This window comes from Festucalex cinctus, chromosome 18 (genome assembly GCF_051991245.1).
Source record: "Festucalex cinctus isolate MCC-2025b chromosome 18, RoL_Fcin_1.0, whole genome shotgun sequence".
Classification (NCBI taxonomy): Eukaryota; Metazoa; Chordata; class Actinopteri; order Syngnathiformes; family Syngnathidae; genus Festucalex; species Festucalex cinctus.
In genome coordinates, this window is record NC_135428.1 from 925751 (window position 1) to 948475 (window position 22725).

Genomic DNA, 22725 nt, shown 5'->3' on the forward strand with positions numbered 1-22725 from the left:
AACCAGATGTTTGGACGTTTTTTTTTATTGTATTTATTTTTTTATTACGCCCATTGTAGCGCAAGTAAAATGTCAGGCTGACCCCTTTATTTTTTAAATGCTATTTTAAGATCAGCAAAATAAGAAGCCTGTTTTTTTGTTGTTGTTTTTTTGCAATTCTTTCCAGTCGCCTGCGTTTGAAGGCTGCTCAACTCTGTTGCTTTAGTGACACCTGCTGGATGAAACATGTAGCTGCAATTTCACCCTTCAAAACACACTGTTCGTTGCTCTTTTCCTTCCTACATCAAACATATTTTCTTAATAGGACCCATATGCAGACAAATATCAAACTGTACGTAACAAGAAGGCTGTGGCAAATAGTTTAAGCGACTAGTTGACCGTAAGGATAACTTTTCCACCGTAATTAAGCCATCCGAATCCTTTTCAGGTGAGCGCCTGGTGCGAATGAGCTGCTTTATCGCGCATGCGCAGAATCGATTAGGCGTCACAATACTGCCACCACCGGTGTTGTTCGCGCTGCTGTACTGACGTCACCGGCAAGCGCGAAGGCGCTTCGATCTATTTTTTTTTTCTTTCACTCTCAGCATCTCAGTATCATGCTTTCATATTTTTAGGTTTAATGATACATTTATAATTTTAGTCCATACATTTTTTAATTTTGAACAATTATAAACGGACAATTTCCGGACAATCCTGTAGCGTGACGTCATCTGCAGGCGACCCCGATGCAATCTGGCCGGTGCTATCATTCACTGATTTAATGACGACACGTTCCTCGCTTCCCGTTTTAAAAGTCTTTGTAAGCACTTCGAGCTTTCTTTCGCGGCATTCGCGCACGCGATGAATCAGTTGGGCAGCTGGAACGGATTGAGGTGCTCTCATAAGTTAACCGAGAATGCTAACAGCTAACAGCCTGGCAAGCTTCATCTGTTTCTTTTCTTCGTATTTTCCAGGAGTTTGACGTGGCGTGTGGCACCACGCTGCCCCCTACAGGTCCTTCTTTGTACTACGACAGAAGTCTGGTGTTGGTCATCTGAACGCCACACAACACACACGGTATTTTTCCTCCTTTTTACATATTCCAAATTGTTGTGTGTGTACAGTGTTTGCATTTTAATCACAACTTACTACAAGTTACTGTAGTTTTGATTTGATTGTCTCAGTTGGCGTCGGGCGCCAAAGTGACACATGCTGCTTATGAGCATAATTGCATGTGACATAAGAGCGTCGCCATCTGTTTTTTTGGGGCTAATTAAAATCCTAATCACCGGATCTAATTGGATAGGATGACGCTAGCACCCTGTCAGCTCATCCGTTCGGTCATAAAACACCGGACAAATAATTAGGAAAATTGATTTGCTGAAAGGTCTCTGGCACACAACAACCTTGCACCACTCTGAAAATGAATATTTTTTTTTTTTTTTTGATAACTATTGGAGACAACAGTATGTCTCTTGCTGTTATATAAATATGAGTGTGTGTTATGCATCATAGCTTTGCAGTGCAACCTATTTGGCCTCTTTTTTTTTTTTTGTGTGCAATTAACCGAAATCCAATTTCAATAATTACACTCTACAATTCAAAATAAATCAGCATAAAAAAGCTGATTAATGCTCATTTTTTGAGATTTTTTATTTTATTTTAAATTAACTAATTTAATACATTTTGTCTCATCCAAAAGCAATTTACATAATTAGTGTTTCAAATAATTTCTTGTCTTAATTTTTTTTCTTTACATTTAAACATTTTCTTGTTTTGTACCCAAAAAAAATTTTCTACTGTACAGTGCACATGCGCCACTCCATCTTCAAGTTTTTGCCAACATAAAATAATAATAATAATTAAATGTAATTAATTAATTCATTAATTTTAAAAAAAATATATAATTATAAATACAGTGTATATATATATATATATATATAATTTATTTTAACATAACTAATACATTTTGTCTCATCCAAAAGGAATTTACATAATTAGTGTTTCAATGTTTTTGTCTTATTTATTTATTTGTTATTAGTTTTTTTTTACATTTAAAAAAATGTCCGCATTTTCCAAAAAAATCGTCCTCCTGCACAAGTGCCACTCCAACTTCAAGTTTTAGCCAACATAAAATAATAATAATAATTAAATTTAATTAATTAATTCATTAATTTTTAAAAATATATATAATTATAAATACAGTGTATATATATATATATATATATATATATATATATATATATAATTTATTTTAACATAACTAATACATTTTGTCTCATCCAAAAGGAATTTACATAATTAGTGTTTCAATTTTTTTGTCTTATTTATTTATTTATTTATTTGTTGTTATTAGTTTTTTTTTTACATTTAAAAAATGTCCGCATTTTCCAAAAAAATCGTCCTCCTGCACAAGTGCCACTCCAACTTCAAGTTTTTGCCAACATAAATAAATAAATTAATTAATTCAAACAAATACATAAAATAATATATAAATAAAAAAATTCATAATTATGGTGTTTCATTTTTTTTTTTTTTGTTAATTGGCCTTAAAATATTTAAATGCGTAAACATGCTCTTGCTTTGTCCCCTAAAATAAATAAACCTTCAAATAATCGTGATTCATATGTTTTCCCATAATCGAGCATTACATTTGTGTATCCATGCACATTGCTTACTTTTTTTGTCAAGTTGAAAATTGTGTTGTCGGAAATGTCGAATCTTTTGCTCATCCTGCCGAGTGGTCATAACGGGCAAAGAAAGTTCTCGTTGGCGTGATTGTCGCGTCCAATAACCGCATCGTTACTTAACAAGACTGGATGACTTGCTCACAGACATATTGGGGGGGGGGAATAAAAAGCGTTTTGTAAGTTGTCATTCATCTTCTGTGGCGGATGAGCCTCGTCATTGTCTGGCCCACAAGATTCTTTCAGACCTTTTTATGTTTCTTTTTTTTACTTTTAATAATCATGTGGTGTGGTTGTGAAGCCTCTTTCTTAACTAATTGGAAAAAGCACAAAAGAGGGATAGAAAGTGGGAATACTTGATATTCTTCAGTTTGCACCCAAACGCTCAGAGGCAAAAAAACAAAAACAATAAAGTCTTTTTCACATCGCAGACGGCATCAAAAAAAAGTTGTCGTCTCCCACAAGCTCTTCATTCACTCGTCCAATACGCAACTCACTCAGTCCAATTCAATATTTGCTCATTTCATCACCGAACATAAATAATGTATAAAGTATACAATAAGCAACTTTGCCACTTTGAACTTGCTGTCGACTGACGATGACATCACCTGTGCTCACGACCAATCAGGGCTCAGTTTGCTGACCAAAGCCAGAAAAAACAAGGTGAGCCATGATTGGTCGTTAGCACAGGTGATGTCATCATCAGTCGACGGCAAGTAGAAAAATGGCTTTTGAAAGGTTGTGCATGAAAAATCATGAAGTTAATTATTGACAAAATCTGAACTTTTTACTGCTGCAAATGAGCTGCAAAAGTTTCCGTTTGAATCGACATTGCGACTGTTTGGTGCAAATCATCCGTTTCACACAGTGAGAATGATTTCAATTTTTAACGTGTCAATAAATCATTTGAACCCTGCAAAAGCGCTTGCGAAAAACTGTGACGTCATGATTATTTGTGATAATATCATGAGCATGCGTGTGATAAATGTTCAGGCTTTTTTTATTTTTTATAGGCATTCCTCAAAAAAAATAAAAATAAATTTATTTGTTTTTAGAATTGTTTGGTGGGCCTAATCCAGATTTATTACAGGTCGTATATTATCCGATAAACGCTTTTTACACTTTGCTGTCACAGTCGCTTGCAAAATGCAAATATGAAATTTGAAGTTTGTGCAGGCCGATCAAACATTGACTTGCTTCTTCTACTTGATGGTTGAGCATTCCAACAAAACAATCAGAAGAACAAACACGATTATCGGACGTTTTTTTTTTTTGAATCTGAAGGCCAGTAAAAGCTGTTATGTATCTGACGTGAGTGGTGAATATTTGCGAACGTGGCGAATTTGAGGTTTTCATCAGGACTCGCAAGACGTCCACAAACACTTTTGACTCGTCGAAAACATATTCGGACCATTTTTCACTGCAAAGATCTTTTGAATCGTTTCACCAACCCGAACAAAACGAGCTCCATTCGCATGCTTTTGGCACTCAGCGAGATACGGGAACTTTTCATTTATTGATCCATTTATAATTTCCACTTGAAAAAAAAATAGGAACTCCCAATGCTATTTATTAAAAAAATAATAATCATAAATCAAGAAATTCTGTTGAAATTTAATTTTATTTATTTTTAATTTAGCTTAACACATGCTAAATAACATTGGAAGCTTCCTGCAGTTTTTTTTTTTTTTTTTAAATAATTTTTAAACAAATCTGTCAATATAGTTTAAAAGAAAAAGTTTTGTTGTTTTTTTTCCCACCGTATTTGACTGCAAATGAATATCGGCTTAAAATATCACTAAAAAGTACATTTGGGAACATGCCCCGCCCCCACCATTAAATGATGTTGATTTGTAAGATGCATATTTAGTTTTGCGATTACAAAAAACAAAAAAACAAAGTTGAAGCGGTTGAACAGGAAGTAGAAACGGGTTTGACAAACCTTTGGCCTGCGTGAAATTACTGCAAGCGATCAAAGAACACGCGTGCACGCAAAAAAAAAAAAAAAAAAAAAAAAAAAAAAAACAGGGCTTTTATTTTTACCCTCACGTGTTTTTCATAAAGAAATAATTACGTTCATTATGACTTCATCTCTGCGTTTTGCGTACAATCGTCACACTCGGAAACCCAATCAGGAAAAGAATGTACAAGGAAATTTTTGTTTTGTTTTTTAAACAAAAACTCTGTTATTGACTTTATTTATTCATAAGACTTTTATTTGATTTCAGCAAAATACACGCAGTATGTAAACTGCACATCATAATGTGAACGCTTTTAAAAGGGTCATCCAAAAACCATACAAATATATCACTCATACTAATAATAATCATAAATATATATTAAAAAAAAAAAAAAAAAAAGTCACACCTTCCAGAGAGAAGAAATCGGTTTTAAGGCCACCATCTTGAATTGCCGGGGACCGGTTAAAAGCCAGAATATATATTTTTTTTTTTAAAGTCACCAATAGCTGTGATAAAAAAAACAAGTTTATGATATTTATGAATTATTATATTTGGTACTTGACGCTGAAAAAAAAAAATCTGTCGGGCATTCCGGTGTTCCCCCGCTGTATCACTGTTATCGAAAAAGATGCAGCATATAAGTAAGAGCAAAAAAGAAGAAAAGGCAGAGAAGGTCCCCCCAAAAAAAGTTGTTCCCACAGAGTAGCACTTTGATTGTGAGTATTGTTCCGTTGCTTATACAGTCATTTTTTTGGTCATATGGATGCTAATATCCATTAGCCTGTCGAAGCGGTTCTGGTTAAATGCTAGCATTAAGCTAGCAGACCTTCGTCAGACAGAGGTTGACACGTTTGTGTATTCCAAATAAACACATAGCACCATAGCATAGCATAATGCTAACATACAATGTGAAGAGCTAACAATTAGCATCTAGGTGGCAGTTTAAACAACCGATAGCCGAGCACAAAAAAGTACTCCCAGAGATGTTCTTGATCCTCTGCGAAGATCGACCAATATTAACTGCCGTACGAAGAGGCGAGAGAGGCGCTGACTCTCCACAACGTGTGCATTGATCGTCAAAAGTCGGATTCAAAATGGCTTCATTCGAATAATTCACAAAGTAGAATAAATAGCAGAGAGTGCTAATTGGGTCGTGTTTTTTGGAAGGAGGTAACGGAACTAGTGATGTCACAATCGGATATTTTTTTAATCGATTCATCTATCGATTAATTAGATTCATTTTAATTTTGCATTGAAATGTATTACAAAAGCATTTTTTGCTGGTTATTTCGTACTTTGTATTTGTATAGCGTCATGTTTCATAAATGTCAAATAGAAAAAGCTGACAGATCGAAGCATCAAATTCCATATCAAGACTTATTGCATGTCTTTGCGATATGCATATTGCATAGGCCAATATCGATATTTTTTGGATATATTGTGCAGACCTAATTGAGGAATTGGATCGAGACTCGGTAATCGGCAGATCCTCAAAATCAGGTGACTCGGGTGCAAAAAAAAAAAAAAAATGTGATCGGGACATCCCTATATATTGGCGAATTGATTATTATTATTATCACAAGTGTGTTGGAATAAGTTAAATGTGTTTGGAGCATAGAAGGGGTCAAACTGTCATGAAGATAAAAAAAAAGAAAAAGGACTTCCTTCCCTGGACTAGTCTTTTGGCTGAAGGCACGTTTTGGTTGCGAGTCCAGTGCAAGCGTGTCGTAAACATGAGCAGGTCCGCATTGTTTTTTGTTTTTGCGATCCTCACCATGAAGTATCGAAAGCATCTCGTCAGGCGTTCAAGTCAGAAATACATGCCGTACAGTCCCAACGAGGAAAAGGGCATCACGTGGCGATACGCCCACAAGGGCGGTCCGTAGAGAGCCGCGCCGCCCGGCGGCAGGCGCAGGCCGGGCTGAATCGGCGACAACGCCGACGTGGATTTGGCCGCGGCGGCCATCTTGACTTTCTCCAGCTCGGCCTCCTGCAGCCGCTTGGCTTTGGCCCGCCGGTTCTGGAACCAGATCTTGACCTGCGTCTGGGTCAGGTCCAGCGAGGACGAGAAGTGGTCGCGCTCGGCGATGGACAGGTACTGCTTCTGCCGGAACTTGCGCTCCAGGGCCAGCAGCTGCGAGGCGGTGAAGGGCGTGCGCGGCTTGCGGTTGGACTTGTGCTTCCGCAGCTGGCAGGCGGGGCCGGCGGGACCTGCGCGATCGGCACACGAAAATCATTAGCCACGAGCTAACGGTGTTACGGTTAGCGATTGCTGATTATTCCGCATTTTCACCAATATCGGCGTCGGCCGTTTTGGAGAATCGGAATTCGGGCTGCACCGATCGAACGGCCGTTCGATTCCCTTAAGTCATTCGCTCCCAGCCGCCATTTTCACTTTTCGCAATCCAGCTGTTTGACTGGATTTGGACTGATTTTGCAAGGCCCACACAATATTGTATTCTATTGCTATCAAAACATGGAACCTACCAAAAAAAAAAAAAACTAAAATCTCTTCTTTCATCAGGAAAATAAAAAGTATATTTCTATGTTTCCGTTTTGCAGTAATCAGCATTAGAATATAGCTAAGTTTTATATGAAATTTTGAATTGTGAGGAATTGAGCTTTTTTTGAACATGGCCCTGGTTAATCTCTTATACTCTGCTGCCATCTGCTGGCCGTTTTTGTAATAACTACCATTTCTTCAACCGTTCTCTGCAGTTGAGAGGCTGCATCAAAGCCTTCTGTATGCTCTAGCATAAAAAAAATAAAAAACAAATAAAAAAAAACATAAATATGTCTTTGGGACACTTAAAACATTTTAAAAAACGTATTTATACGTTTTTGGGAGCAAATGAGTTAAGTTATATTGAGTTTGCTTATTCTGCTGCATGAAAAAAAATGTAATTCTTTCATTAGATAATAAAAATGTCATTTCTGTAGGTACATGTTTGATATCACAATAATATCGATATCGCTATATTCAGCAACCGTATTGCATATCGCATGATTTTTCCAATATCGTGTAACACTAGTAATTACAATTAATTAAATAAGAACACATTGAACGTGCTTATTTTACCACATGAAAAAAAATTCTTTCATTTGATCATGAAAATATTATTTCTTTAGTTACATGTTAAATATGGCAATAATATCGATATTGCAATATTCACCAACTATATCGCACATCTTCCCAATATCGTACAGCCCTAACATGGTGTTTCTATTCTTTTTTTTTTTTTTAAATCCTTGTTGTGACTTTCATTTTGTCCCGTCAGGGGTCACCAGAGCGACTCGCTCGCTCCATTTGTTTGACATTTTGGAATCTGATGTTCCATAAAACCACAAATTATTATTCTTCATTTTTATTGATTTATTTTGGACTGATAATAGTGGAAGGAGGTTAAAAAAAAAAAAAAGAAGTCAGAATTTATGTATGTGACAATTTGTGGCAAGATGTCTTGAATGATGTCAAAAACGGTTTGAAGTAGGGCTGCAAAATCTTTTAGTTTGCACATTGGATCAAAACATTGGGGGAAGATCAGGAAGGTTGGAAATAGCTCCGTATCGGTCATCGTATCGGTCACTGATGACGCTCTTGTTATTGTTTTTGGAACAGATGTGTTCCTTTGAAATGGACGGAATATAGACGCGTCTCGAATGTGCTGCAGAAACAAGTTGGAATGAAATGGAAAAAAAAGTTTTGCAACATGTCGCTCATCACGTTTTTGGATGTCAAATGTGGGAAAAAATATTTACTCAAAAGTGGAAATCAGTCCAAAAATAGGATATGTCAGCATGAATTTTGTGATGTGAATATTTCTGCATCCTAAATGAAGTTTAAGCCGGAAGCCAATTTGATGACATTTCCAGTGAAATTTCGGAAACTGGCTCAGTTGCCTTCAATGCGAGTTAAGGTGGGAAAAAAATAGTTCCCAAGTTGTCGTGAATTGTTTTGTTGGTGAAGAAAATGCGGACAAACTGGAAGACGAAATTGTACATTTGAACACATATGTGACAATAAAAGTGTGTAACAACTCACGCGCGTGAGAAGAGAGCAGCCAATCTTCCGTCTCGGACGTTTCCGACTTGACCGGCGACGAGGGCGCTGCCGCCGCCGCCGCCGCCGGGTTGCTCTTCCGGCCATGGGCGGCAGCATCCGCAACCCCGGAGCCGAATCCCGTCCATCCCACCTCCGCCTTGCACCGAGCGCGGCTCGTCGCCGTCGTCCTCCCGGACATGATCGCCTCCACGCTGAACGGATGAGGAGGAGGCGGAGAAGGAGAAGGAGAAGGAGAAGGAGAAGGGGAGCTTTTCCTCTCCTCCTCGGGCAAACCGCCGCCGCCCGAATCCTTCGCCTTCTCTCGGCTCGTCGTCGTCTCCATAGTCCGCTTGAACAAGTTGGCTCGCTGCTCCGATCAGCTCCGCGTTGCGTTCGTCGCTGTCAAGTCAAGTCGCGTGGAACGTGGACGCGTTTGTTTTTGTATGAGCACCCGCGTCACGTGACGCGATCGACCAATCGCGTCTCACCAGGATGTTCGAGCGGTGCTGCCTTCAGGGGGGGCTCGGCAAACTGGTAAAAGGCGGATGTTGTTAATCACCAGGGCGAATGATAATCAAGATGGGGTTTTTTAAGTTAGTATTACAAGGCAGATGTAGATCATACTCTACTTACGATTGACTTGATGAAGATTTGATGACGTTTGAAACTCGTGCAAGTAGTTAGACAGACAGCAAGTAGTGTTTACTTTAAATTCATGTCACCAACTGACATGTGGAAAGTCTCACCAAAAGTCACCCACGACCCTCAGAGCAGTTAACATTACAGAAAATATTAATAAAATAAAATAAAATAATGTAGTGTATTTTGTATTAAAGTCCTACACCTTTTCAGTTTTTATGTTTTAAAGAGATAAATTCCATGTTGATACGCGATACATTAAAGCGGACTTCCGCATTCGGCAAGAGAAAATGAAGAAATTGTTTCTGCTTCAGGTCACTGGCAGAGCCTTTTTGTGGCCACGTGTCTTCTTTTTAAATCATGAATCGTTTCAAACATGTTGCCATCTTGTTTGTCTTGTTCTTAGCATCGCATATCGTTTCGTGAGGTTCCCGCCCCTTACTTACTAATATCTCATCATGTGAAATTTACCACGTAATAAAGTTGTACTAAACTTAACACGTTATAATGTGAAATTTATCAGGCTATGACAAGATTATTTTTTTTTCTAGTGTAGCAGCAATACGCTTCCATTGTTTTGCATGTCAATATTTTTGTGTTTTTAATACGTCCGAGTTAGTTGAGGGAGCATTTTCGAGCGATTGCAATCTGGTTCTGCACCAGTGATGGATTAGCTAAAAACGCTAACCTCATGACACGGCTAATTGTGGAGCATGACACCCGCCGATCTCTTTTCGTCTTTTCTTCATGTCAAAGCAGTTGTTTCGATTTACGATTTTTCTGTGATTCAATCCGCAATAGGAAGTGGTGCGTCGCACGCCAATTTCACACTAAATGGCGTCGCCGGATTGGAGATTTATGCTGCACGCTTGAGATTAGCCACGCAAACTAGATGAGAAGCATTCGTTCATTCATTCATTCATCTATTCATTCATTCATGCATCCATTCATCCGTGATGTCGTATGATTCAGCAGCACTGTTAAACTTGAAGCGTCTCTTTGTGACTGGTATGAAGAAAGTCATTGTAGCAATTTTAGCTTGTCAGATAAGCAATTTGTGACTTTACACTTATTTCCACAGCTTATTTATTTGATGATTGTGGAAGGATGTTTTTTTTTTTTTTTTTTTTTGAAGAGTGAAAGATTGTTTCATTTTAAACTGCCTTTCATTCCCATGGGCCACATTTGTTTGTGTAATATCGCATGTGTTGCATGATGGAGTTTGGAATTTTCGCACCCGGGGCAAATTGTGTTTGGAAGTCTTTCCTCGAAGAAGAATGAATTCAAAAGAAACTCGAAAAGTCAAAGTTTGCTTTACTTCCATTTTTCTCAACTTCAAAACAAATTTCCCCACTGGACAAATGCAGCACATGTACATGAATTCGTTCAATGCAGGATCATAAAAGTGTGCAAACGGACATTCAATGTTTCAAGTCAATCGATAACTTCATGAACAATTTCAGCAAGAAGCTGCTTTACGCCACAACTGACCCGTAGATGCTCACACGCATGCAGACTACCCGCCAGCGGAATTCTACTTTTTTTTTTAATGTTATTTCTTTCTTTCTTTATTTTTTGTGAAGCCGCCAGCGAGCGGCCAGATGAAAAGATGGCCTCCTCGGGGAGAAACGTTGACACTCCCCCCGTGGACCCGCCCTCCCCCCTCCGCCGCTCGGCTTCTCTCGACTTGTTGCGCCTGAAACGGCCCCCACGGGCACCGTGTCATTCGTGAGTCACATCAAACATGTTCTTGGCCCAGTGTCAGCGGCGTGTTTGCTCCGCCTCAGCTCGTGTTCATCTAATTGCACCCTGCTTTTTTTTTTTTTTTTGGAACTTGCATATTTGTATTTCTTTCACACGGGCGCTTTCATGTCTTGTTCCTCGATATGCACTTGGGGACACGTGCGCTCGTTTTCAAAATATAAAATAGTAAAAAGGTGATAAGATCTCTATTGAACTTTTCATTGGGACTAACTTTTTGGTCATTCAAAACTTAATTTAAAAAAAATAAATAAATAAAAAGCCCTGGTGAAAAATGTGGGTTATTGCTTCAATTTTAAAGTTCTAAAACACATTTTATTTTTTTGTTTTTTTTGAAGCACACAATTTATGAAGAATATTAATTTAATTGGATTTAATAAGTAATTTTATCCATCCATCCATTTTCTTGACCGCGTCTTCCTCACAAGGGTCGCGAGGGGTGCTGGAGCCTATCTCAACTGGCTTTTGGGCAGTAGGCGGGGGACACTGGTCGCCAGCCAGTCACAGAAGTAATTTTATTTATTTACTTTTACATCAGTTTATGTCTTGAATAGTTTAATCGTAGATTATCGTGGTTTTCTTACCTGACCAATATATGGATAATCGCGGTATATCGTCATATCGTGAGATCATCGCTCTCGTGAGCCCTGTATCGCATATCGTATCGTATCGTGAGGTTCCCACCCCTAGTTTGGACATCATTACATCCCTACTACATTACCATAAAAAAAATGCATGCAAAATTGCACTCAAATAAATCAGCGAAACATCGAGATTGCAAAAAAGTGAACCGCGGGGGAGCGCTGTCTCACGAAACACTTGACACCGCAACTTTTCTTTTCTTTTTTTTTGACTTGTCTCCGGATGAGGTCCACATAACATTGGAGGAGAGGCAAGCAAAAACAAGCGATAAAAGGGATTGAACAATAAAAGATGAAATGATCTCCAGGATGTGGCCAAATTACTCGCACATCACATCCCACTTCCTTTCCTCCCTTAATGTCACTTAAGCCACGATAATAAGCCAAAGCAATTTGTCTCAACATGTTTTCCATGCCTGGGAAACTTGTGCGTGGGTCGGGCACACCTCGCAGCGTTGTAATTACAAGCGGGGACTTTGAAGTGGTGGAATGTTTGGCTGGGGATAATCAGCAGCCTGTGCCGCGCTTATTGACGTTTACGTTCCGAGCGGTTGCCGGTGCCGCTACATCGGCGCTGATGTGTACACGCTTGGGCCCAAAAGGCTGGAAAGAAAATCGCGTCCAGATGGCTGCAAATTCGCCACCTTGCCAGTAAATGGCGCCATCGACGGGTAGAAAATAGGGATGGAACGTCACGATACGATAAGTATCACGATATTGTGCAGAGGGTGGCCATACAAAAAGACGCCACAGTATTGCAAAAAAATGAGTGCATACTTGTTAAGTTTAAATTGTATATATTATTATATGTATTTGCTAAAATGCTTCACACGCGTATGAACTTTAAGTGAACTGCTTTCTTCAGATAAACTGAACCAGACAGTGTGACTGTGTTTAAAATGAGTCACACCGTCTGGACAGAAGCAAAAACGAGAACTTTCATTGCTAATGGGTAATCACATGCTTACATCCAAGCAGACAGATATCTTATTCTAAGATAATGCAGCGTTTCAGTGCAATGTTATTTTTTGTGACCGGACATGAAATAATCCCCAATAAAAAGAGCGGAAGCAAGAGAATTGCCAGAGCATCTTTGACAGTTTGCACCTGGCAACTCTGCTCCCCTCGCTGCGTATAAAAACAAAGAAGTCTTGTCTTCTCGTCCTTGTGTTGTCATTCTTATAAGTTTTGGTGTGTAAACGTAACAATACTAAAATAAAAAACACAATATTGTGCTTTTGTACATTTCAGCAATGCATTAACCTGGCAATAAATAAATGGCTAAAAGTGAGCAAAAAAAAAATATATTTGTATTTAATTTTCGAATGATATTTTTTTATATCCGTTTTTATTTTCACTTTAATTCATTTAGAATTTTGGCAATTTTGGTCCTCCATCCAAATGTAGTCAGATGTGCCAAGATAAAAGACCAAAACTATGGATTCATGTGGCACCGATGACGTCATGCTCCTTGCGCTTGCTTCAGGGACGCGTTTATTTCTCAGCATTCAAAAGCAATCCAGAGATTCTGTAGTTATGATTCTTATTATGATTATTGTGCCTGATGTTTTCGCTCACTGTTGTTGATGACACGCATGGTGGTCCGTTTGATGGTAATGGTGGTCTCCCAATCCAATTGCTGCTCATCCAACCCATTTCAAACATTTTCACATGTTGTTCCCATCTCAATTCAATTGATGCACACTTAAAAAAAAAGAAAAGAAAAAGAAAAATTGGTCGAGGTTTTTGCTGTTTATTCGTGACCATTGCAAAAACAAAGTCATTATTGTCTTTTGGTGTACATTTCACAATGAGTGCACGTTTTGCAAAATCCGTTTATATTCATGCATAAGGAAAGAAACACAGTGTCAGTGCAATTGTACTTTTTGGCTCTTGGCTTCAACCCTCTCGGAGCTTCCCTGAGCGAGCGAACGAACGAACGATCCCTCGCAGCCGTCTCCTAATGCACGCAAATAACTACCTTGCCAGCTGCAATGGCGCCATGGCCAATTAGCTGCTCAAAAACTACAGACGCATCTATTCAGGGGGCCTCCTGCAACGTGAAAGATGGTAGCCCATTTTGCTAATAACACGAGAAGGAGGCAATTTGCTTGGCTCCGCCCCCCCCCCGGTCTGCATTACAACGTCTTGTCACGGTCTCTGGGTGGTGCTTGTTTTTTGCCAGCAAGTTAAGGAAACTTGTAGGAGTGAGACGATAGATCAATATCGGGATAAAATCGTGACACTTTGTCTCCCGATAGATTAATCGATATGTCTACGCAAGCATCGCGATATTTGTAGTTAATGTTGATTACTTATGGAGCAATGACTTGGGGGCCCACTAGGGGGAGCGCCTCATAAGAGTGGCGTGGAAATGGTCGCAAATGTTCAGGTGAAGAAGATTTTAAAACCTTTTATTGTTTAGACTTTTTGATGCACACAATTTCTGAGGAATATTAATATTGATTTCATATTTTAAGTCATCTTATTTATTTATTTACTTCTGTAATGTGACACAAAAAATTGTCATTTTATAAAATGAAACCAATGAAAGAGAGATCTTTTTTTTTTTATGATGAGGGCAGAAGTCACACAAATCATTTAGAAGAACAAAGTTGTAAGATTTTCTTTTTTTTTTTTTTTTCAGACAAGTTGAGCCGGATTTGGGATCCGGTGCAACGTCGCATCCAAACAACAATCGGATTGCAAGCATCACGGTAAGCTTTTATGTTCTGAATCTGTCGTAGGGTTCAAATGTCAAACCCGTGAGTTTTTTTTTTTTTCTTTTTTAACACAACGTAATATTCACAAATCCTGACAGGTAAGATTTATGACAAGAACACAGTAAATTATGACACAAAAGAGTCATTCTGAAGGTTTGAATTGTTTGTGTCTCACATCACATGCGTCGACATGTGACAATGTGAAGATGAATACTGAGAAAGTTTCCAGAAAACGGATGAATGGAAGAATTTGCCACTTTTCTGCCTATTAATACTTCATTTCCCCACATCATTCGCATGACAGCATATTACAAACACAATAAAGGGGGAACAAAAAAAAAAACTGTTATTCTTCAAGGTGACCACAACAAAACAAAACAAAACGAAAGCTACTTACAGAAAATGGGAAGGATTTTCTTACGAGATATTTGAAATATTATGCTTGAAAAAAACTAAGCATTTGTCAAATAATTAAAACTAATAAACACTAATACCGCCTGGAAAGCAAATTAAAACTAACTGAAAAAAAATTAAATAAAATAACCAAAGTGAAAAATTCCAAAACTATAATAACCCTGTTAGGAAGAAGTATAAACTTTTATGTTCCTACCCTTTTATCTCCATTTCTACATTAAGCAAAATGTTTTTTGCAATTTTTATTATAAGTATTACACTATATCTAGTATATTATTAGCCTAAATGAGGATAAATACACGTATCAGGCGTCTGCCTCACCCACACATAAGTTGTCTTTTCCTCATTCAAGTTGTCTCGCCGTTACGAGAAAAAAATATTGGACAAGACGACATCAAGGTTGATCCGGGCACGTAAAAGGCGTGACATGATTCAAGCGTCTTTCTTGCGGGGGTCAACAGGTTAGAAAGTGAGCTGTGGCGCAATCCCGCTGATCTTTCTTGTGACCTCACTTGGCTACTAAAAAAAGGGGGCCGCGAGGGTCTTTTTTTTTTTTTTTTTTTGCGGTGACCCCGTTCCTCTCCGGAGGTCACGCACAACTTTGAAGCGCAACAACTTGCTAACGCACCCGATTGGCCGATTGGCAATGACTCCCATGCCGCTTGAATTGATTTGCGTCACCTTCCGTGCAGGAAGAAGTAAAGAGAAGCTTTAATAGTCGCCGTAAATATTGCTGACGACAAACTTTCTTTCTTTGATCAATCATTTGTTTGTATTGCAAAACTTAGAAGAGCTCGGTCCAAATGCTGTAATGCTATTTGAGAGTGGCAAAATGCTATACAAAGTTTACCTCAACGTCTTTATGGACTTGACCAGTAAATGAATGAATGTTTTGAATTGTATTTGCATTGAAACAAATGTTGTTGAGCCGCAACAAAAAGCTTCCTTCACGCAGTGGCAAATTGAATTTCACTCTTCAAAGGCTAATGAAGCAGGAAGCAAGTTTTGCTACTTTGCGTCCGGAGCCAAGAAACAATTTCATTCAATTAGACTACGTGCAATTTCTGGAGAAATTGCACGTAGTCTAGTTGTGGGAATGCTGAAAGCTGAATGCTAATGAAAGAAATTGAAAGATGAATTATGTGAAAATTGCTTTCAGCATTCCCACAATAAGTATAATAATAATGATAAAGGTTAGAAACAACAACTTGTGGGAATGCTTTTAGCATTCATAAAAAGATCGCAGAAAGGAGACATCGACGAACATCGGCAAAGGCTTGAGCTTCAGTCATACAGCAACTTATTTTTTTATTTGAATGTATTTTAGATTTTTATTAATGCAAATTATTTGGATGTAAATATTGACTTTCGGTTATGTATTGCATCACAAGCGCCTTCCGTTCACGTGAGAAGGAAACAGCTTCACTTGAATGAACTACACGAAAACATCGTGTGTTATATGAAGTCGAATGTCGTGTTGTAGGTGTGCCTTTAAGGGGTGTGGCCTTTTTCATCTCAATCAAGCAGGGCGTGTTCAAACATACAGAGTAAAAAGTACAAAGTCACCAGAAAAGTCAATATCTTGATACCTGAAAAATATACTCAAGTACCGGAAGAAAGTATTTGTACTTTATTCCTCAAAGTATTTTTTTTTCTGAAAGGTGAAACGTGCGACAATGGCGATCCGTTTATGCGCCGGGTGTCATCTGCCGCCTTTCAAGTTGACTCTTTTGTCCGGTCCGACAATAAAACGCGGGGATGCGGAAAAGCGGCGAGCGAGACGCCGAGTCTAGACGAAGTTGCCTCCCTTGATTGCTTTGTTGTGCGCCATGTGGACAGGTAATTACCTCCAACGAGCGACAGGGAGTCCTGTCAGATGGTCGCGTACCGTGGAAAAAAGGCACAGGAATGCGCCCGTGTCTGAATTGTGGGCCACTGATGCATGCTGGGAAACTTAAAAAAAAAAAACTCCAAATAATTGGGATCATGTTTCAACATGAAACCAGTCCAGGGTGTGCCCCGCCGAGTGCCCAAAGCCGGCTGGGATAGGCTCCAGCACCCCCGCGACCCTTGTGAGGAATTAGCGGTCAAAAAAATGGATGGATGGATGAATGTTTCAACATAACACGATACAAACATAAATGCAAAATATTTGCTTGGAAAGAAAAACTTCAAATATACTTGCGATAAGTCACAATTTCATGTGCAAAAAAAAGTCATCATAATCAAATGAATCTAACCCTGGATGAAAAGTATACAATAAAAACAAACAATGACGCAAGACAAAAGAAGAATGCGCTTGATGCGAAGAAGCCTCGGGCGTTGATGCGTGCCGGGAAAACGCAAACTCCTCCTAAAAAAATAACCGGGTGAACAATGCATAATAACGACGTGAAAAAAAAAGAAAAAATTCCCACTCACGCAAACAAACATTACCGTAAAAATGTAAGCTTTTCAAGGCAGTCCCCTCTTGTCATCAAGTGCTAATTAATTTGCTCGCGGCTATAATGGAAGAATGCGCTTGCGGTTGAACGACGTTAGAAACAAAATAGCTTCATTGCTCGGGGAAAAAAATAAAGAAATAAATCTTGAAAGAATATCCAATCTCATTTTCAAAATAAAATGGTTCATTTTATGAGAACAAAGTTTAAGAAAAACATTCTGTTGTAAGATTAAAGAGAACAAATGTGGGAAAAAAAATCTTCATGCGAGGAGAAAAAAATGTCACATTGCAAATGTGAACAGGAAGAAATTGTCTCCAAAATAAATCAGATGTAATTGCCCGAGAACAACGCCTTGATGATTCGATAATAAAGTTGTGATATTACAAACAAAAAAAAAACCTTCAAAAGAGGAAGGAAGATGGAGGAATGCGCCCGTGCCTGAATGTTGATGTGTGCTGGGAAACGGAACGTTCTTCAAAATAGCTGAGACCAACACGACAGTAAATATTACAACTCTTAGGGAAGTCCCCTCTTGGAATCAGGTGTTAATTAAGTAGTAATTACTAGCTGTTGCAATATTAGCATAACTTGGCAGATCGGAGTACAAAGTAATCATATAATTATTATTATAAGACTATTATTATCATTATAGATAATTAATTCATTTGTTTTTATTTAATTATAATTAATTAAAAATAATTGAACAACTAAGTCATGGTTTAAATAAAAATATATTGAAACATAATGAATTTAATATTTTTTATAATAATTATAATAATAATAATAATTATTATTATTATTATTATAGATAATTAATTTATTAATTATTTCATTTTTTTATTAATTATAATTAATTTCAAAATAATCATTTCATACTTTAAATAAAATATATTAAAACACAATTAATTATTTAATTAATTAGCCTGTTATTGATTAATTATAATTAATTAAAAATTTAATAATAAGAAGAATTATTATTATTATAGATAATTAATTAATAATAATGACTTAATTAATGATAATAATTTATTAATCTTCCATCATTATCATTTTTAATTAATTATAACTAATTTCGAAATAATCAATTCATAATTTAAATTAAAATATATTAAAACAAATTAATGTATTCATTAATTGTATTAATAATTATATTATCATTATTATAAGATTATTAAAAGATTAGTCGCAGTAGCACAGTGATAAAAGAAAAAGAAAAAAATGTAGCGCCGAAGTTATTTTGAAAAACGGGCACAAATTTGCCAAAAAAATAAAAAGTTCGAATTTTTGGGGGAAAAAAAAGTTTATATGTCTTAACATGAGAGATTAATAAGTTCATTTCAAGAAATTAAATGTCACTACAAAAGAGAAAAATGAGTCTCGATTTGATATCAATGTGAGTCGAAATATTACCAACATAAAGTTGAGGGGAAATTTTTTTTTTACCTAAAAACGTGCACCACAAAAAGAACCGGACGAGTTTTGTGCAAGTAAAAAACCTCGGCGGGCGTTGTTGCTCGCCAAGAAACTTGAAGCCCTCCTCAAAAAATAAGCCAGCGAACATTTCATTTGTCACAACAGCAGCGTAAATTTTCAAGCTTTTCGGGTGGTCTCCTCTTCAAAATTGAGGGCTAATTATATAGTGAGTGGCTTGTGTTTTTGTCGTGGCGGAACAATTGCAAAAGAGCGCCGTCAATCATTTTGCTCGCATGGGTGGCACGTTTGCTGTCGCGCAAGACGGATGCGCGCAAGTCCGTTTGGAATCTGGCGCTCCGCGGCGCCAAACCGCTTGAAAGAAAGAAAGAAAGAAAGAAAGAAGCCACCGGGGGAAGAGGACGCCTTTCCAAGTGCAAACACATGCCACGCATGCCATCATGACTCTGATTGGCCTGCCAAGAAAACGGGAATCGTGCCGTAGTCATCATGACAGTAAATATTTGTTTGTTTGGGAGACAAAAATATCAGACAAATGATCACGAGAAAGTACAAGAGTAACTGAGTGTGTCATCTGATGTTTTCTTGTCACATTTGAATCCTGAACTTTTAGTCACGTTTTGGACAAAAGCAACTCATAAAACGTCGTCGGCGTACGTGACTTGTCGTCGTGGTATTTTTCATCAGGCATATTGCGTGTTGCGTTCATAATAGGTCTCAAGTCAAGTCATCATTTTTGACATAGCGCTTACAAACAGCTGTCACAATTAGTCAAATTAACTCATTTGCTCCCAAAAACGTGTAAATACGTTCTATTTAAATGTTTTAAGTGTCCCAAGACATATTTATGTTTTTTTATGTTTTTTATTTTTTATGCTAGAACATACAGAAGGCTTTGATGCAGCCTTTCAACTGCAGAGAACGGGTGAAGCAATGGCAGTTATTACATAAATGGCTATCAGGTGGCAGCAGAGTATAAGAGATCAACCAAGGCCATGTTGCAACGAGCTCTTTTTGTCACTGCTTTCACCGGGAATGTGAATAATGATGAAATTTACCTATATTCTAATGCTAATTGCGACAAAACGAAAACATACACATGTACTTTTTTTCCTGATGAAAGACGAGACTAATCTTTTGTTTGGTAGGTTCCATGTTTTTGTAGCAATAGAACACATTATTCTTTGGGCCTTGCAAAATCAATCCGAATCCAGTAAAACAGCCGGGAGCGAAGGGGGTTGCTTCGGTCAAAATGGCTGCCAGTCACTGCTATTTAGCGTTAGCATTGTAAGGCTAAGCTATGTGGTCCTGGTAGTTTCAAGTCTTTTTTTTTTTGTCACTGTACCATGATCAACACATTTGTAATATTAGTTTGTTTGTTTTTTCTTCAAATGAGATTTCGATTTTTGCCCTGCGATTGATGTTTCGTGGTGTTTGGGAGGAAAAACAAAAAAGAAGGCAGGGTTTACGTTTCGCGTCCCTCGCCAATAAAGTTCTCTTTTCCCGCTGGCTCACTCAGCGATGTTGCCTTGTCAGCATGGAAGATTAACCTCCAAATTGCCACGGGGCGACCCAGCCGCCCGCCCTCAACCGTCCGCTTCCTCTCGCCAACTGCCTCCCTCGGAGGGGAACTGTTTCGCAACGCGCGGCGCCTGCGCCGAGCCCCCCGGGCATTCGAGGCTTGCGAGATGTCCCACAGAGTGCTAATTACACCACTCAGGTGATTTAAGGCTTCAAGGAGGAACACGCTGACCTGTGCTTGGCACCTCCCAAAAAAGAAAAAAGAAGGCGACGTTAAACTCACACTGTTTTTGTGTTTTGTGTTTTCCACCAGGAGGCAGTATATTATATATATATAAAAAATAAAAAAAAAGCGTAAAAATGAATGCTCGTTTTGCGTTTTGTGTTTATCATTGGTCAAATACACGATGTGTGTTTGTTTTTTTTTTTGTTTTGGTTTAAAATTCAAGTAAGAATGACAAATAAACAGCCTCTTATTTGAAGCGAGAAAGTAACATCATTTGCTAAGGAATATGGAGCACCAAAAGCTACAAAATTCAGTATAAATAAATGACAAAATAAATGACTTAATAAATAAATATGTAAATAAATACATAAATAAATAAGTGACTAAATAAATAAATGGCAGACTAAATAAACAAATAAAGTGAAAATAGTATTTATTTATGTATATATATTGTTTGCTCTTTTTATTTTCATTTATATTTATTTTTTATATAATTTTTTAAATATTTTTTGTATCTGTTTTTATTTTCACTTTTAGTCATTTATTTATTTCTATATTTATTTATTTATTTAGTCACGTATTTATTTTGGCGTTTATTGAAGATAATTGTCTACTGCTGGAGCGTTCCATTGCAAGCCGGCGAGACTTCCTTGTTAGCCGAGCTGCTCACTCGACCGATGACGGGCACTTTGCAATGGGGCGGAGTCCAACCCAATGAATAACATTTCAACTTGGCAGTACGGCCCCAAACTATAAGAATATTTTTTATGTCAAGAATTTTTGCTTCTAATGCGCACAAGTTGAGAATGACTCACGTTAGGTTGAGATTCCCTAGAAAAGGAAAACCATAAAAAGAAAAAAAGAAAAAAAAGAAGAAGATTGCGTTGAAAGTTAAAAGCCACTCGACACACGTTGAATTGCTTATTCATACAAAAGGTGCAGGAGCAGCACTTGAGGTCTAATTACTTTAAATGACGCATAATTAAATAGTGTTTGAGAAGAGCTTCCAGTGTTTGCTACCTCTCGGCTATGTTTTTTTTTTTTTTAACTACGTACCGTCCTGCCAGCTCATCTCACAGTTTGAAGGTACCTGAATTACAACATTGCAATAAATAATAACTGCCACATGCTCGAGGGTTGGGAATTTACCGACCGAGCAATTACTCACAACTTCGTCCAATTTTAGATCAACCCCCAGGAAGTCATACATTGACCCGCCTTTTTTTTTTTTTTTTTTTTTGTATTTATCTGCTAGTTATGACTAACAACAAGAAAAACTGGCAATTTGTCCCATGCAAATATTTTACAATGAAACCCAAAATGTGACGCAATCCAGTCTGTGACTTTTAATTTCAAAATCTTCTTCCTTTTGAAGTCTTTGTATTTTTAATTGACACATTCCAGTTTCAAATTGTCACCATCATAAAAGCTTTTGAAACTGGACACGCGATATTTTAAGGAACCGTTTAACATTCCTGTCATACAAGTTGAGCAAATAGTACAATAAAAATCATTAAAAAAAAATTAGGCGGGCTAACTCGTTTTTTTTTCTTTTAAAAGCTTCAGACGGTATATTTGTATGTCTTTATTTACTTTTCATTAGCATGTTCTGAAACCTTTTTGCCTCAGCTGTTTGTAGCTTTGTTATCAATAGTTACCAAGGTTATTTCAGTTAACAAAAACTTTAAAAAAAAAAATTTACATAAAGAAAATTCAATAAACAATTTTGTGAACAAAATAAAATAAAAACGGAATTGCATTAAAAAGAAAAAACGGAAACTAGACTAAGTGCAATTACTGGAGAAATTGCGTGGGAATGCTGAAAGCGGAATGCTAATAAAAGCTGAATGCATGTGGAATGCTTGTGAAATGTTTAGTAAATTAAAAGATAAATTACGTGAAAATTATTAACTGGAGTTGTATGATAACCGTAAAAAAAAAAAAAAGTGATCGGTAGTTACCAAGGAAAACTAACAAAAAATTGCTTGGGAATGCTGAAAGCTGAATGCTAATAAAGGCTGAATGCATGTGAAATGCTTGTGAAATAAATCTAAAGATAAATTACGTGAAAATTATTCATTAGAGTTGTATGATAGATGTAAAAAAAAAGATGGATTGCAACCAGTCTAAGGTGGGATTCCCACAACTCCATTTTATGTTTACGGAAGTAACTAAAACTAACATCTAGCAGCAGCCAATAGAAAAGCATCTTCAGATGACATTGTTCCTCGGCGACAATTTTAATGCTTGACTTTT

The 22725-nt window shown here is 37.5% G+C and overlaps 2 protein-coding genes across 7 annotated transcripts in view; one reads left to right on the forward strand and one right to left on the reverse strand.

The window, feature by feature from the left end:
* Positions 1-22725, forward strand: part of LOC144005928 (uncharacterized) — a 113434-nt gene that overhangs the window by 68335 nt on the left and 22374 nt on the right. For 5 of the 6 annotated variants that reach the window (XR_013279694.1, XR_013279689.1, XR_013279691.1 and 2 more), the window contains 2 exons: positions 954-1056; positions 14358-14427. The gene's annotated coding sequence lies outside the window, so the exon portion shown is untranslated. Of the gene's footprint in view, positions 1-572; positions 873-953; positions 1057-14357; positions 14428-22725 lie in introns of those variants that run through there. The other variant, XR_013279693.1, reaches the window with a different exon arrangement.
* Positions 4867-9080, reverse strand: msx2b (muscle segment homeobox 2b). Its single transcript, XM_077504982.1, has 2 exons — positions 8670-9080; positions 4867-6838 (listed from the first exon to the last, which is right to left on the reverse strand). Exons 1-2 carry the CDS (start codon positions 9010-9012, stop codon positions 6438-6440), a joined length of 744 nt encoding a protein of 247 aa, XP_077361108.1. The 5' UTR covers positions 9013-9080; the 3' UTR covers positions 4867-6437.